Here is a 15,304-nt window from a genome sequence, read left to right on the forward strand (position 1 = left end):
CAAAACATTGAAGAAAATGGAACACTACCTAACTCATTTTATGAAGCTAACATCAATCTAATACCAAAACCAGGCAAAAATGCTACAAAAAAGGAAAACTACCGGCCAATCTCCCTAATGAATATAGATGCAAGAATCCTCAACAAAATACTTGCAAATCGAATCCAAAGACACATTAGAAAAATCATACACCATGACCAAATGGGGTTCATTCCAGGCATGCAAGGATGGTTCAACATAAGAAAAACAATCAATGTATTACAACACATTAAAAACTCGAAAGGGAAAAATCAATTGATCATCTCAATAGATGCTGAAAAAGCATTTGACAAAATCCAACACCCCTTTCTGATAAAAACACTTCAAAAGGTAGGAATTGAAGATGGCTTCACAGGGGAATTCTACCAAACTTTCCAGAAAGAACTAACACCAATCTTACTCAAACTCTTTCAAAACACTGAAGAAAATGGAACACTACCTAACTCATTTTATGAAGCTAACATCAATCTAATACCAAAACCAGGCAAAAATGCTACAAAAAAGGAAAACTACCGGCCAATCTCCCTAATGAATATAGATGCAAAAATCCTCAACAAAATACTTGCAAATCGAATCCAAAGACACATTAGAAAAATCATACACCATGACCAAATGGGGTTCATTCCAGGCATGCAAGGATGGTTAAACATAAGAAAAACAATCAATGTATTACAACACATTAAAAACTCGAAAGGGAAAAATCAATTGATCATCTCAATAGATGCTGAAAAAGCATTTGACAAAATCCAACACCCCTTTCTGATAAAAACACTTCAAAAGGTAGGAATTGAAGGAAACTTCCTCAACATGATAAAGAGCATATATGAAAAACCCACAGCCAGCATAGTACTCAATGGTGAGAGACTGAAAGCCTTCCCTCTAAGATCAGGAACAAGACAAGGATGCCCGCTGTCACCACTGTTATTCAACATTGTGCTGGAAGTGCTAGCCAGGGCAATCCGGCAAGACAAAGAAATAAAAGGCATCCAAATTGGAAAAGAAGAAGTAAAACTCTCATTGTTTGCAGATGATATGATCTTATATCTAGAAAACCCTGAGAAATCGACGATATAGCTACTAGAGCTAATAAACAAATTTAGCAAAGTAGCGGGATACAAGATTAATGCACATAAGTCAGTAATGTTTCTATATGCTAGAAATGAACAAACTGAAGAGACACTCAAGAAAAAGATACCATTTTCAATAGCAACTAAAAAAATCAAGTACCTAGGGATCAACTTAACCAAAGATGTAAAAGACCTATACAAAGAAAACTACATAACTCTACTAAAAGAAATAGAAGGGGACCTTAAAAGATGGAAAAATATTCCATGTTCATGGATAGGAAGGCTAAATGTCATTAAGATGTCAATTCTACCCAAACTCATCTACAGATTCAATGCAATCCCAATCAAAATTCCAACAACCTACTTTGCAGACTTGGAAAAGCTAGTTATCAAATTTATTTGGAAAGGGAAGATGCCTCGAATTGCTAAAGACACTCTGAAAAAGAAAAACGAAGTGGGAGGACTTACACTCCCTGACTTTGAAGCTTATTATAAAGCCACAGTTGCCAAAACAGCATGGTACTGGCACAAAGATAGACATATAGATCAATGGAATCGAATTGAGAATTCAGAGATAGACCCTCAGATCTATGGCCGACTGATCTTTGATAAGGCCCCTAAAGTCACCGAACTGAGCCATAATGGTCTTTTCAACAAATGGGGCTGGGAGAGTTGGATATCCATATCCAAAAGAATGAAAGAGGACCCCTACCTCACCCCCTACACAAAAATTAACTCAAAATGGACCAAAGATCTCAATATAAAAGAAAGTACCATAAAACTCCTAGAAGATAATGTAGGGAAACATCTTCAAGACCTTGTATTAGGAGGCCACTACCTAGACTTTACACCCAAAGCACAAGCAACAAAAGAGAAAATAGATAAATGGGAACTCCTCAAGCTTAGAAGTTTCTGCACCTCAAAGGAATTTCTCAAAAAGGTAAAGAGGCAGCCAACTCAATGGGAAAAAATTTTTGGAAACCATGTATCTGACAAAAGACTGATATCTTGCATATACAAAGAAATCCTACAACTCAATGACAATAGTACAGACAGCCCAATTATAAAATGGGCAAAAGATATGAAAAGACAGTTCTCTGAAGAGGAAATACAAATGGCCAAGAAACACATGAAAAAATGTTCAGCTTCACTAGCTATTAGAGAGATGCAAATTAAGACCACAATGAGATACCATCTAACACCGGTTAGAATGGCTGCCATTAAACAAACAGGAAACTACAAATGCTGGAGGGGATGTGGAGAAATTGGAACTCTTATTCATTGTTGGTGGGACTGTATAATGGTTCAGCCACTCTGGAAGTCAGTCTGGCAGTTCCTTAGAAAACTAGAGATAGAGCTACCATTCGATCCAGCGATTGCACTTCTCGGTATATACCCGGAAGATCGGAAAGCAGTGACACGAACAGATATCTGCACGCCAATGTTCATAGCAGCATTATTCACAATTGCCAAGAGATGGAAACAACCCAAATGTCCTTCAACAGATGAGTGGATAAATAAAATGTGGTATATACACACGATGGAATACTACGCGGCAGTAAGAAGGAACGATCTGGTGAAACATATGACAACATGGATGAACCTTGAAGACATAATGCTGAGCGAAATAAGCCAGGCACAAAAAGAGAAATATTATATGCTACCACTAATGTGAACTTTGAAAAATGTAAAACAAATGGTTTATAATGTAGAATGTAGGGGAACTAGCAGTAGAGAGCAATTAAGGAAGGGGGAACAATAATCCAAGAAGAACAGATAAGCTATTTAACGTTCTGGGGATGCCCAGAAATGACTATGGTCTGTTAATTTCTGATGGATGTAGTAGGAACAAGTTCACTGTAATGTTGCTATATTATGTAACTTTCTTGGGGTAAAGTAGGAACATGTTGGAAGTTAAGCAGTTATCTTAGGTTAGTTGTCTTTTTCTTACTCCCTTGCTATGGTCTCTTTGAAATGTTTTTTTATTGTATGTTTGTTTTCTTTTTAACTTTTTTTTCATACAGTTGATTTGAAAAAAGAAGGGAAAGTTAAAAAAAAAAAAAAAGAAAAAAGAAAAAAGACAAAGAAGGAAAAAAAAAAAAAAAGATGTAGTGCCCCCTTGAGGAGCCTGTGGAGAATGCAGGGGTATTCGCCTACCCCACCTCCATGGTTGCTAACATGACCACAGACATAGGGGACTGGTGGTTTGATGGGTTGAGCCCTCTACCATAAGTTTTACCCTTGGGAAGACGGTTGCTGCAAAGGAGAGGCTAGGCCTCCCTGTATTTGTGCCTAAGAGTCTCCTCCTGAATGCCTCTTTGTTGCTCAGATGTGGCCCTCTCTCTCTGGCTAAGCCAACTTGAAAGGTGAAATCACTGCCCTCCCCCCTACGTGGGATGAGACACCCAGGGAAGTGAATCTCCCTGGCAACGTGGAATATGACTCCCGGGGAGGAATGTAGACCCGGCATCGTGGGATGGAGAACATCTTCTTGACCAAAAGGGGGATGTGAAAGGAAATGAAATAAGCTTCAGTGGCAGAGAGATTCCAAAACGAGCCGAGAGATCACTCTGGTGGGCACTCTTACGCACACTTTAGACAACCTTTTTTAGGTTCTAAAGAATTGGGGTAGCTGGTGGTGGATACCTGAAACTATCAAACTACAACCCAGAACCCATGAATCTCGAAGACAGTTGTATAAAAATGTAGCTTATGAGGGGTGACAATGGGATTGGGAAAGCCATAAGGACCACACTCCACTTTGTCTAGTTTATGGATGGATGAGTAGAAAAATAGGGGAAGGAAACAAACAGACAAAGGTACCCAGTGTTCTTTTTTACTTCAATTGCTCTTTTTCACTCTAATTATTATTCTTGTTATTTTTGTGTGTGTGCTAATGAAGGTGTCAGGGATTGATTTAGGTGATGAATGTACAACTATGTAATGGTACTGTAAACAATCGAAAGTACGATTTGTTTTGTATGACTGCGTGGTATGTGAATATATCTCAATAAAATGATGATAAAAAAAAAAACAGTTATACAAATCCAAAAAGAAAAAAATTGGTAAACGATACAAAGGAAATTCACAAGAGAAAATATATAAATAGCCAATAAACATGAGATAGCAACTTTGTTAGTAAACAAACAAAAAAACCCCACAAATTTTAAAACAGAAAACTAGTTTTCACCTGTTAAACAGGCAAAAATTGCAAATACTAAATGTAGACAGCATTGGTGAATATTGGGGGAAATGAGCCCTGGCTGCCAGTGTTGCTGGGAATATAAACTGATGTGATCTTTTCAAGGGTAGGCAAAAGAGCTTAGGAATCCATTTTTTTTTTTAATCATCATTTTATTGAGATATATTCACATACCACGCAGTCATACAAAACAAATTGTACTTTCGATTGTTTACAGTACCATTACATAGTTGTACATTCATCACCTAAATCAATCCCTGACACCTTCATTAGCACACACACAAAAATAACAAGAATAATAATTAGAGTGAAAAAGAGCAATTGAAGTAAAAAAGAACACTAGGTACCTTTGTCTGTTTGTTTGCTTCCCCTACTTTTCTACACATCCATCCATAAACTAGACAAAGTGGAGTTTGGTCCTTATGGCATTCCCAATCCCACTGTCACCCCTCATAAGCTACATTTTTATACAACTGTCTTCGAGATTCATGGGTTCTGGGTTGTAGTTTAATAGTTTCAGGTATCCACCACCAGCTACCCCAATTCTTTAGAACCTAAAAAAGGTTGTCTAAAGTGTGCGTAAGAGTGCCCACCAGAGTGATCTCTCGGCTCGTTTTGGAATCTCTCTGCCACTGAAGCTTATTTCATTTCCTTTCACATCCCCCTTTTGGTCAAGAAGATGTTCTCCATCCCACGATGCCGGGTCTACATTCCTCCCCGGGAGTCATAAGGAATCCATTTTAAATACATATACTGTTTGATCCAGCAATTTCACTTCTAGAAATTTATTCTCTAACATACATGTGTCTCAAAATACACAAAAGTTGTTTTCTGGAGAATTTTTATAATAGCAAAAAAACTACTATATCTTAACGGTCTACCAATGGAAAAGTGGTTAAATAATGACCACGAAATATTAAATAAAAACAGTTGCAGAATGATATACATGATACAGCCCTGTTCTGAATTAAGAAGAGTTTTAAATGTATATATATGCATGTGTTAAGGTGCTTTTTCCTGCAAATGACAAATCACTGGCTCAAGTCTCAGAACAAGAAGTCTGGAGGTAGCATCGTTCCAGAATTGCTTAATTCAGTGGTTCCTGATCCAATCAAGGACCCTAGGTTCTTCCCATTTATTTAATTTGACATTGTCAGCATATTGGCTAATCCCCAGGCTAGCTCATGCATGGGCTTGAGATGACTGCAGCAGTTCTACATCACATCCAGACACAACCAACACAGAGAGACTGCTGCTTCTTGCATCTCTACAGGAAGAGATTAGAGCAGGAAACCTTTCCTACAAGCCTCCCACCAAACCTCCCTTACATCAAACCTCATTGGTCAAACTGCCAATGAACATACCCAGGCCCATACCCAAACCAATCAAAGGCAAAAGCAATGGTGTCATCACGACTGAGTTAGCCTGACCTGGAAAACAGTTACCCAGGGGAAGAGGGTGGATGCATAAACAATGTTGGGGCACTGTTAAAAATGAGGAGTTATCTGCTCAATAATACACACACTTAAAAAATAGATGTGTACAAAAAGATCTTGAAAGACAACAGGGAGTGGGAAAGAAAGTAGTGAAGAGGGGGTTATTTCTTCCGCTTACTTTACACAAATCACTATTGTTTCAATTTTTACAATGATTATGTGTTGCAATGAAATTGTGGCTTATTATCTGTAATGTTATTTATGATTACACATATTGCTAATGCTAATGTGAGTGAATTCACATTGTGAAAACTTCAAACATGCAAAAAAGGAAAAATCTTTCCCGACCACAACCCTGTTCCCCTCCTTGGAGCTAACTCCCGTTATCAATTTGGTGTATACCCTACCAGCTCACATACATGAATTCCTATTCAAATGTGCATGCATAAGTATATATGGGTGTATAAAGACATATATGAATGTATATATGATAAACATACATGGAAAAGAACTACATATGTCAATGAGTTATATAAATATATAAAAACATACAAGAGAACCACACATATGACAGTTCAGTTTGTGGGATTTTTTAGTTTGATTTTTTCAATCAACAATGTGATTTTTCCATGTTCATATACATAGATCTAACTCTTTTTTTTTTTTTTAAGCGAGATGATATCCAATATTTTAGATGTGCCATACTTTATTTACCCATTGTCCTAGTGGTAAACAGTTAGGCTGTTTTTTGCTGCAATGACTGTCTAGTACATGTCTTCTTGAGTGAACACATGCTTCTCTAGGGAAGACTAACCCCCTTCCAGTCACTACAGCCTTCCTCACCCTTCTGCTATTCTGACTTCTAACCATAGATATTAATCTTCCCTGTTTTCGTGTTACAGAAATTGAATAATATAGTTATATACTCTTGTGGCTAGCATTTTCTGCTAAGTATGTCTGATTGCACGTAGTTGAAAATGGTCCTGCTCACATTCCATTGTGTGAATATACTACTCTTTATCTGTTCTACTGTTGAAGAACAATCAAGAAGTTTCCAGTTTTTTTACTACTATGAATAATGCTGCTATAAAAAAGCTTGTATAAGCCTTTTGGTGAGCATACATATGCATTTCTAATAACTGTATACCTAGAAGTGGAATTGCTGGTCTTAAGTTGGGATTGCATAATTTATACTCCTGAGAAGAGTGTATTAGAGTTCCATTTGCTCCATATCTTTGCCCATCTTTTTTATTTTAGATGGTATTTCCCATCTTTTTCATTTTAGCCATTCTGGTGTGTGAAGTGAGACACTTTTTCATATGTTTATTGGCCTTTTGAATATCCTCTTTGAAAAGAGGCCACACAAGTCTTTTGTCCATTTTTCTTTTGGACTGTCCCTCTTAGGGATTTACAGGAGCTTTTTACATACTCTAAATATGAGTCTTTTGTCATATGCATGCATTGAAAATATCTTGTCCCATTTTATGAATTGCCTTTTCATTCTCTGAATAATATCTTTTGATAAACAGAAGTTCTTTATTTTAATAAAATCAAATTTATCAGTATTTTCCGCTACAGTGTGTTTAAGTACTACTGAAGACCCGAGGTCACAAAGACAACTGTTCTGTTTTCCTCCAAAAGCTCTATTTTTTTTAACTTTTCACATTTATATAAATAATCCATCTTAAATTGACTTTTATATATTATATATAAGATAGATATCAAAAAATAAAGTTACTGGGTCAAATAATAAAAGCATACTTTAATTGCTAGTACCATTCGAAATGGCTGTATCAAATTATGTTCCCACTAGCAATGTACGAGAGTTCTCATGTCCCCAAATAGGACCTTTATTTTTTATCAAACTTTTTTTTTTTTTTTCCCAATTTGAGGGTTTACTTTTTTATTTCCCTGCAGGAACTTTGGGATTACACCAAACTTATATATTAATCTTGGAAGAACTGAATCTGTTTAATATTGAGTTTTCCTCTCCAAGAATATGATATTTGCTCTCCATCTATTCAGGTTTTCTTTTGCGTTCCTTAGTAATCCTTCCCTCTTCCCCCATATATATAGTATCTTTTTGTATGTTTCTTAGATTTTAGCTTATTTCTTCATATTTCATTTTTGTTGCTATTAGAAGAAAAGCACCCTATGGGTTTACACATTCAGACTGGTCAATACTAAAGGACAGGAGAGTTACTGATTTTCTATTAACCTTGCATCTGAAATATGGTCATCTTACTGAATTTGTATTTTACCTAAGTTTTCAAATGATTTTGGCTTATATGATCCCATTCCATATATGTAAGTATACAAATACATATGAAAGGTGGGCAGAAAAAAAAGATCTTGAAAGATACATACCAAGTTGTTATCTCCAAGAGGTAAAATGCGGTATTGAGAGATTTCTTAATCTAGATACTTCTTGGATTACAAAAATCACTTGATAGCAGTCTAATCTTTTTACATTATCCAAATACAGTCTAAAGTGGCTGACAATGATTATTCTTAAAGAATACTGAGAATATTCTTAGCATTATACTATTTTTAACTTCATAAAAATGCTTTGCTTAATTATGAATAGTTCATCGTTATTGTCAAGAAATTTAAAGAAATAGAAACACAATCATTTCTAAATACGAAGAAACATTTTACTACTACAGATCAAAGCCCACCTGTTTTTTGTAAATTTTCAGTTGTTCTTCAAAATGGGCACAGAAATAGGCAACAGTTTCCTTTTCACCTACAAAGAAGTGATACAAAATCTATTTTTCCTTCCCATGTTTAAGACAGAAATTTGTGTCTATTCATCTTTACCCTTACTTTTAAATAATTTATTGACAGCCCAAATATAACTGAGATTGTCTAAAAACAGTATTTAAAATTAAATGCTAAGTCAAAGTTCTTATCTTTTTTCAATTAGACTAAACTGAAACATATCTGAAGAGTAAACTGTAAAATTATGAAATGTATTATTTTTATATTGCATCTATTTCTCAGCAAAGATTTCATGTAGGGTACCATAAAAGAATAAAAATTCCTCCAAATCAAGGAACTGTAAATCTGAAGTTATACCAAATTCTCACAGAAACAAATTAAGTTTTGAGAAAAAGATATTCCATAAACTATTTAAAAATGAAACTCATTCAGTAACCTATTTGATTTAAATGACTTAGTCATTCCAGGGCTAAAGTTAAAATAACAGAAGAAATGAAATCCTTATTAAAAACAAAATAAAACAAACAAACAAAACCTTCACAGAGAGACATTTGAGAAGAGGCATCTTATTTATTTTTGGTAGCTACCATCTTGTAAAGATATATCCTGCTTCCACACATACTGGCTACATTTACCCTTTTCCAAAATTAAGTATTCAACAAATTATTCTTCAAAGCAAAAACAATTTAAAATCCATGAAATAAGCTAAGTTTTACTCTATTGTTAGGGAATTTTTGATAGTTAAATAAATTATTTAAAGCGTCAACAACTATATTATCCCTGTGAGTAATATATCACTTTCTATTAAATTTGGCATTATGAGTATTTTTTGAATGAAGATATGGAACAGCATATTAAGCAAACATATTAAGAATCATTTTTTAAAAAAATATTCTCTCAAAAATCATCATTTTAAATTAAATTATTGACACGCTTACTTTTGTCCAGCCGAGGTCTTGGATTGTATCGATACCCAACCTGACTCCAAAACACAGGCACAGAACCTCGTGTTTGAATAAATGACAGTGTATGATTATGAACATGAATTAACTGCTCAGTCTCCACATAATTTGCAACATTTCCATTTTTATCAACTCCTCTTCGTTTATAGCGCATTCCTGAAAGAATATTTAGATAGAAAACAGCAACATTTAAGAAAATTTATTTAGTATGACTAGATTATACTTCCTAATCCAGTCTACAGCTTTCAGGATAGCCTTGGAGATCTAGAGTGCCAGGCAGAACAATATCAGCTTACCCCAAATCATAATTGTATACATAATTGTTTTTAAAAAGTTGAAGCTAAAATAGTTCCTATGAACTGAAAGGGAAGAGTTCCCCATAGGTACTAGTATTCACAGGTACTAGGAAGGATTTATCATGATGATACAGGCCCTCAGTTAGAACACTAGTATTTAGAAGTACATCCCACCTGACTTTCTTCTCTTCTCTCTACAGACCTTCTTCTCTTTCTCCTTTGCTCAATTATGCCCCAGTATTTACAGTCACTGAGCACTCTGAGGCCAACTGTGCTTCTAAATCCATTATTGTCATTAGGTTTTATCACATCTGCAGATTTTCCAGATGGATTTGATTGATGTGCTAACCCAGGCCCCTCTGCTTACCTGCTCTGTGCCTGCTTCGGCGTGAAATGAGAGCCACCAGAAATCGTGGGTGAATGTCATCTACACAAGTGGACTCCTGAGGGGGGGTCTCTGGGCTGCTTTTCTCATCATCAGATGATTCATTATAATTAACCACAAGTTCCTCAATCTGCACAAAACCTTGGATGACAGGGATAATCCAAAAGTCCACCTCTGGTATCTGAAAACAATATGAACATCATATTGCTTCTTTTGTATACAAGATGGCTACTTTCTTAAACCAAACTGTACTGAGCACATATCTGTCAGTTTATTAGAAGGAGAAATCTTCCATTCTTTAACCATATTTTCAACTTAAAGTAGAACAGGAAGGAAGGAAAAATAAAGGAAGGAAGGAAAGAGGGAATGAGGAAAGAGGGAAGGCTTCTCCTTTTCTTTATGGTGATACATTGAAAAAGAGGTGACTGAGAGGAACATAGCAAGGGGCCAGACTGCTTGGTTGAAATTCAAGTTCCATCACTCATTAGCTCAATGAGCTCAATCATTTAACCTTATTGTGCCTCAACTTCCTTCTCTGTGAAATAGGAATAACTTCAACCTCATAAGGTTGTTGTGAAGATTAAATCAGTAATACATGCAAAGTGTTTAACATAACGCCTGTCATATAATAAATATTTAACAAATGTAGCTATTATGATTATTCCTGCTGGTACAGAAAAATAAAGCTTAAAGGTTGATTTTCAATTCCCAATTGGATTAAGCCTTTAGTAAAATACAATCAACTCTGGTCACTTTATTAAGAAATGTATAGCTCTACACTATTTTCTAATTTAGAAAAAAAAATTAACTTACTACACTAAAATCCAAGAAGTAAAAAGCAACAACAAAAAAAGCCTTTCCTTAAATATCTTATTTAAAAAACTAAGCCAACATAATTAGGGAAGAATTAGAGATTTGCTCTTCTGTGTCTTTCAAATTAAGAATATTCAGATTTCTCAACTGACTATAGAAACAGCAAAAAGATAAAAAGTACCCCCGAGAGTTGTTCTTAACGCCACGTTCTCTCATTCTATCTCCATAACTGTATCTTAATCTCAGTAGCCATTTGAAATCCATCTTCTCTTCAATCATAGATTCCAGGTCCTATCTCACAATTTTGTTTTATGGAGCCAGTAGGTAAGATCTCAGGAAGATGGTTAGAATTGAAAACAGTAAGCAAGACAAAAAGACTACCTGCATTCATTATTCTTATCACAATTCCCATTATTTGTATTTCTGTTCTAGGAACAAATGCAAAACTCTGGACAGGAATGGAGCAATGAGTAAATACTACCCTTACTGCAAACCATCAGTTTTAAATGGTAATGTACAAGTATTCCAACAAAAACTCTACAAAACATATTAGCACTTGGTATTGCAGGTACCAGCAGTCAGGACAAACACTCATTATAGATGCCCTTATCATTTTTCTCTTCTATCACTGGGTTTTGGTGTTCACAGTTTAGTCGGCATCATAAACGATGAGAACAATTTCATGTTACATTCTTGATACATTAGGTAGAAACCACTAGATAAAGTCAAGATCATTTATACTAACCACCACTAAGGGAGAGAAACAGAAAGAAAGAAAAAGGTTTGAAATTTCTGAAAGGTTAAAAAAAGATAAAACATGACTCCATTTTATCTACCTGCCTGCTCTGTTAAATGCCTAGAATAGTAACTGGCACACAGCAGGCCTTCAATAAATATTTGTTGATTCAACAAATAAAGGACTTAGTCTTCCTTGGACAGTCATAATTCTATAATTTGTCTGACAGAGTAAAGGAAGAAAGTAATCATCAAACTGGAAGGAACCCTTGAGATAATCTCATATTTCCTGTTTTCCTTTAATCAACTAGTGGCAGTACTGGATTGACCTTAGAGATTTGTCTACTTCAATTCCCTATTCTTAAAGATAAGGAAACAGAGGCCCAGGAAGGTTAAGTAACTCGTTATCACTAAATAAAAACTGGGCTTCATGATTTCAGTGAGCACAAACAAAAAACCTCTTTTACAGGAACTCTGAGTATTAGTTCCACAGCCTTAAATGACTAATACTCTGTGGATATCTGCTAAAAAAATAGGCCTGTGGCTATGCAGTGGGTTTGTGAACTGCCCTAAAATAATGCCTTGGAATTCCATAGCTAAATCATCCCCAATCTATAGCAGAACACATTTCAGTGAGATTTATTATTTATCTTAATACAATTTAAAAACCATAGGCATAACAATTTTGGATATTTTGAGAACTACTCATGCATCTACCTGCCAGACCTGGAGGAGTTAATATCTGCTTCTTAAGGTTTCCACTACAGACGCAAGAAAGAAGATCCTCCCACTTTCTGTCTATCTTTCTGATTGTGACAGCCAAGACTGAATGGAGGAATAGAGGAAGCAGTAAAAACATGGGGACGTGGGGTGAAATTTATGCAACTCAGAAATAACCCTGTGAACAGTAAAGAGCCTTCTTTTATTCCCAAAAAGGAATCTTAGAATTTGAATTTACATGAGAATTGTTAGAAAATAATGTCCCCTATACCTTCCCCTATACCTTTTAAAGTTTTAAAACTTTAAAAGTTAAAAAAAAAAACTAGATTAAGAGCAAGCCAGTGATTCTTAAAACAAACAAAACAACTACTCACACCAATATCAGTAAGATCCTGTATCATGTATTTATTCCAAAAAAATCTGTCATCAACCTAGAAAAAGAGAATAAACAGTTCAGAAACACATTATTTTAGTTTTCCTAAAAGAGCCAAACTAGTCCATAAAGCACCTCAAATCCCACCCTGAGCTGTGAGCAGTACCTTCTGCCAGAGGGGGCGGCCATCACTCTGCCCAGTGCTCTGTCTCTGCACTGAATTGGTCAGGTCATAGGACAGGCTATAATAAAAGGATTCTGAGTCCATGAACATCTTCAGCAACTCCTCAAGTAGTCTTCTTTCCAACTTCTCCTTTTCTTTACTCTCCTTAACCTATAAGAAATGGCATCTACTATTACTACAGGAATTAAATATAAAGTATAATATGGATAACATATAACTTCCTAGGAGAGAAGTGAAAATAATCCCAAGGACATGCAGAGACAATGTTTTAATACAACAAATGGTTTTGAAAACAATTTTACTGGAAGGAAAAATTACTCAATTTAAATTAATAAAAAATGCATCCACTTTGATAATGACCGTATAGCTATATAGCTTTCATTTTGTGACCCTGTGATTGTAAAACCATTGTGACTGACACCCCTTTTATCCAGTGTATGGGTAGATGAGTAATAAAATAAAGACGTGCATGAAAAAATAAATGCATCCGAAGTCCGTATTAATTAAACTCTTACTTTCTTTTTATTAGGAGCAGACACATTGGATTTAATATGCGTAAAGGTCTTCAGTAGAAACTTTGAGTCATCGGGAGATAGTATAATTTTCTCCGGTTTGTTAATTCCAAAATGATGCTTCTTACAGAGCTAAATAAATAGAGACAGAAAGATAATTCATAATTATTATTTGCTTGTTGAATATTCAAGTATGTGTGAAGTAAATGCTACTGCTCATGCATTTTGGTTAAAAGTAAACCTCAAGAGTCAGTAAAACAAACAAGTAACCTGCTATTAGAAAACCCAGCTGTGGTTTCAGTGATTGGAAAACTATAATAGAGAATAAAACGAAGAAGGGTATAGTTAAGATACAGAAGTACAAAATTCAGGTTAGGATCATAATTATATCCTAATTTATCCAATATAACTGAAGAATAAAATGTTCTAAGGTTATTAATGATTTGAAAACTGGTACAATACATAGAGTAAAAATACTCCAAAATACATATTTGCTATACGTTAGGGTCATACAGCTACTTGTACTAAAAATTCATTAATGCTAGTTAATTTTCTTGGTAGAGAAATCATTTTAAGTGTCTGCTCTACTGGGAATCTCAAAAGGAAGACATTTCGACCATCCCTCTTCTCCTGTTCTCATCCACACCAAATAAAATAAACATGATATATCTCTGAGTCCTGAGCTCAGTTCAATTTGAAGAATCAGTAATTAGGGGCCGCAGGAAATATGCAGTCCAACTGAGGTGAAAAAGAGGATAGGAACCTGAATATGGCTGTGTTAAAACAAGAGAAGGACCCACAGAAAGTTCTAAAGAAGGCTCCTTGGTTAAAGTCAGGAGTTTTACATATAATTTCATGTGGCTCAGTACATAAGGCAAATATTCTGAAAGGTACACAAGAATTCTATTAACTGAATGCAAACCAATTACAATTTTTCAACACACTAATTTCATCACTACCCTAAGAAACAGACTCCTATTTATAAGTTACTTACTAGAATGATTATTAGCGTCTCACAGAATAACTATTACTGGATGATGAATAGGATGAGAAACAAACTTAATGAGGAGAATAAAAGTTAATTCAAACTTTGATAACAAATATTTAAAAAAAGGACCATCCCTGTATTATTAAATTACAAGTGGCAACTAATAATTGGACCAAGTTTTCAGATGCTAGATAAACTTCAACTGATTTTATGCCTTTCCAAAATTCTGACTATCAAAAACTCTATTTACATGAGTTTCACAACATCATTACAACTTTACATTGCTCCTTTCCCAGCACTGAGGAAAAAAACAATAAATCAGGTGGAAAAGAATTATAGTCCTACTGCCAAAACTTACCCTTCAAATATGTAAAAATAACAAGATCTTGGGTTGCTGGGGACAGAGATAACTAAGTGTATGAACACTGCTCCAGCCATTCTCCCCTCTCTCTGCTGGATCGTTCCCAGAAATACTGACATTTCTTTCCTTTAAAAAAACAAAACACAACACCTTTGCTTACCCTTCTTCCTGTCTCACCTCCTGTCCTATTTCTTTGTACTGCTCACTATCTGATCCCTCTCCCCCCTATGCTGTGTCCTCCACCCATGCAAGCTGGCCTTGCCCCCACCCCCCACCCCATGCCACCTACAGCACGATCTTCAGCATGACGGATGGGAGATTCTTGGTCCTTATCTTCACCACTCAGTAGCATTTGACACAGTTCATCACCTCTCCTCCTCTTTGATATACTATCTTCTCTTGGCCTCTGCTGCTTTTCCAAGTGACCTCTTACTATCTGGACACCCCAAGGTTCAGTTCTTGACCCCATTTTCTATCTGCATTCACTCCCTCAGTCATCTCTTCCAGGCT

The 15,304-nt window shown here is 35.5% G+C and overlaps 1 protein-coding gene and 1 pseudogene across 2 annotated transcripts in view; one reads left to right on the forward strand and one right to left on the reverse strand.

The window, feature by feature from the left end:
* INPP5F (inositol polyphosphate-5-phosphatase F) overlaps positions 1–15,304 on the reverse strand; it is a 103,075-nt gene that overhangs the window by 28,865 nt on the left and 58,906 nt on the right. For both annotated transcript variants that reach the window (XM_037805387.1, XM_037805388.1), the window contains exons 4-9: positions 13,449–13,577; positions 12,916–13,083; positions 12,751–12,807; positions 10,091–10,289; positions 9,404–9,583; positions 8,423–8,490 (exon numbers count right to left, since the gene is read on the reverse strand). In XM_037805387.1, coding sequence (XP_037661315.1) covers positions 8,423–8,490; positions 9,404–9,583; positions 10,091–10,289; positions 12,751–12,807; positions 12,916–13,083; positions 13,449–13,577 — 801 coding nt within the window. The remainder of the gene's footprint in view (positions 1–8,422; positions 8,491–9,403; positions 9,584–10,090; positions 10,290–12,750; positions 12,808–12,915; positions 13,084–13,448; positions 13,578–15,304) is intronic.
* On the forward strand, positions 12,364–12,501 carry LOC119511052 (annotated as a pseudogene).

The sequence above is a fragment of the Choloepus didactylus genome, chromosome 15 (assembly GCF_015220235.1).
Source record: "Choloepus didactylus isolate mChoDid1 chromosome 15, mChoDid1.pri, whole genome shotgun sequence".
Taxonomy (NCBI): Eukaryota; Metazoa; Chordata; class Mammalia; order Pilosa; family Megalonychidae; genus Choloepus; species Choloepus didactylus.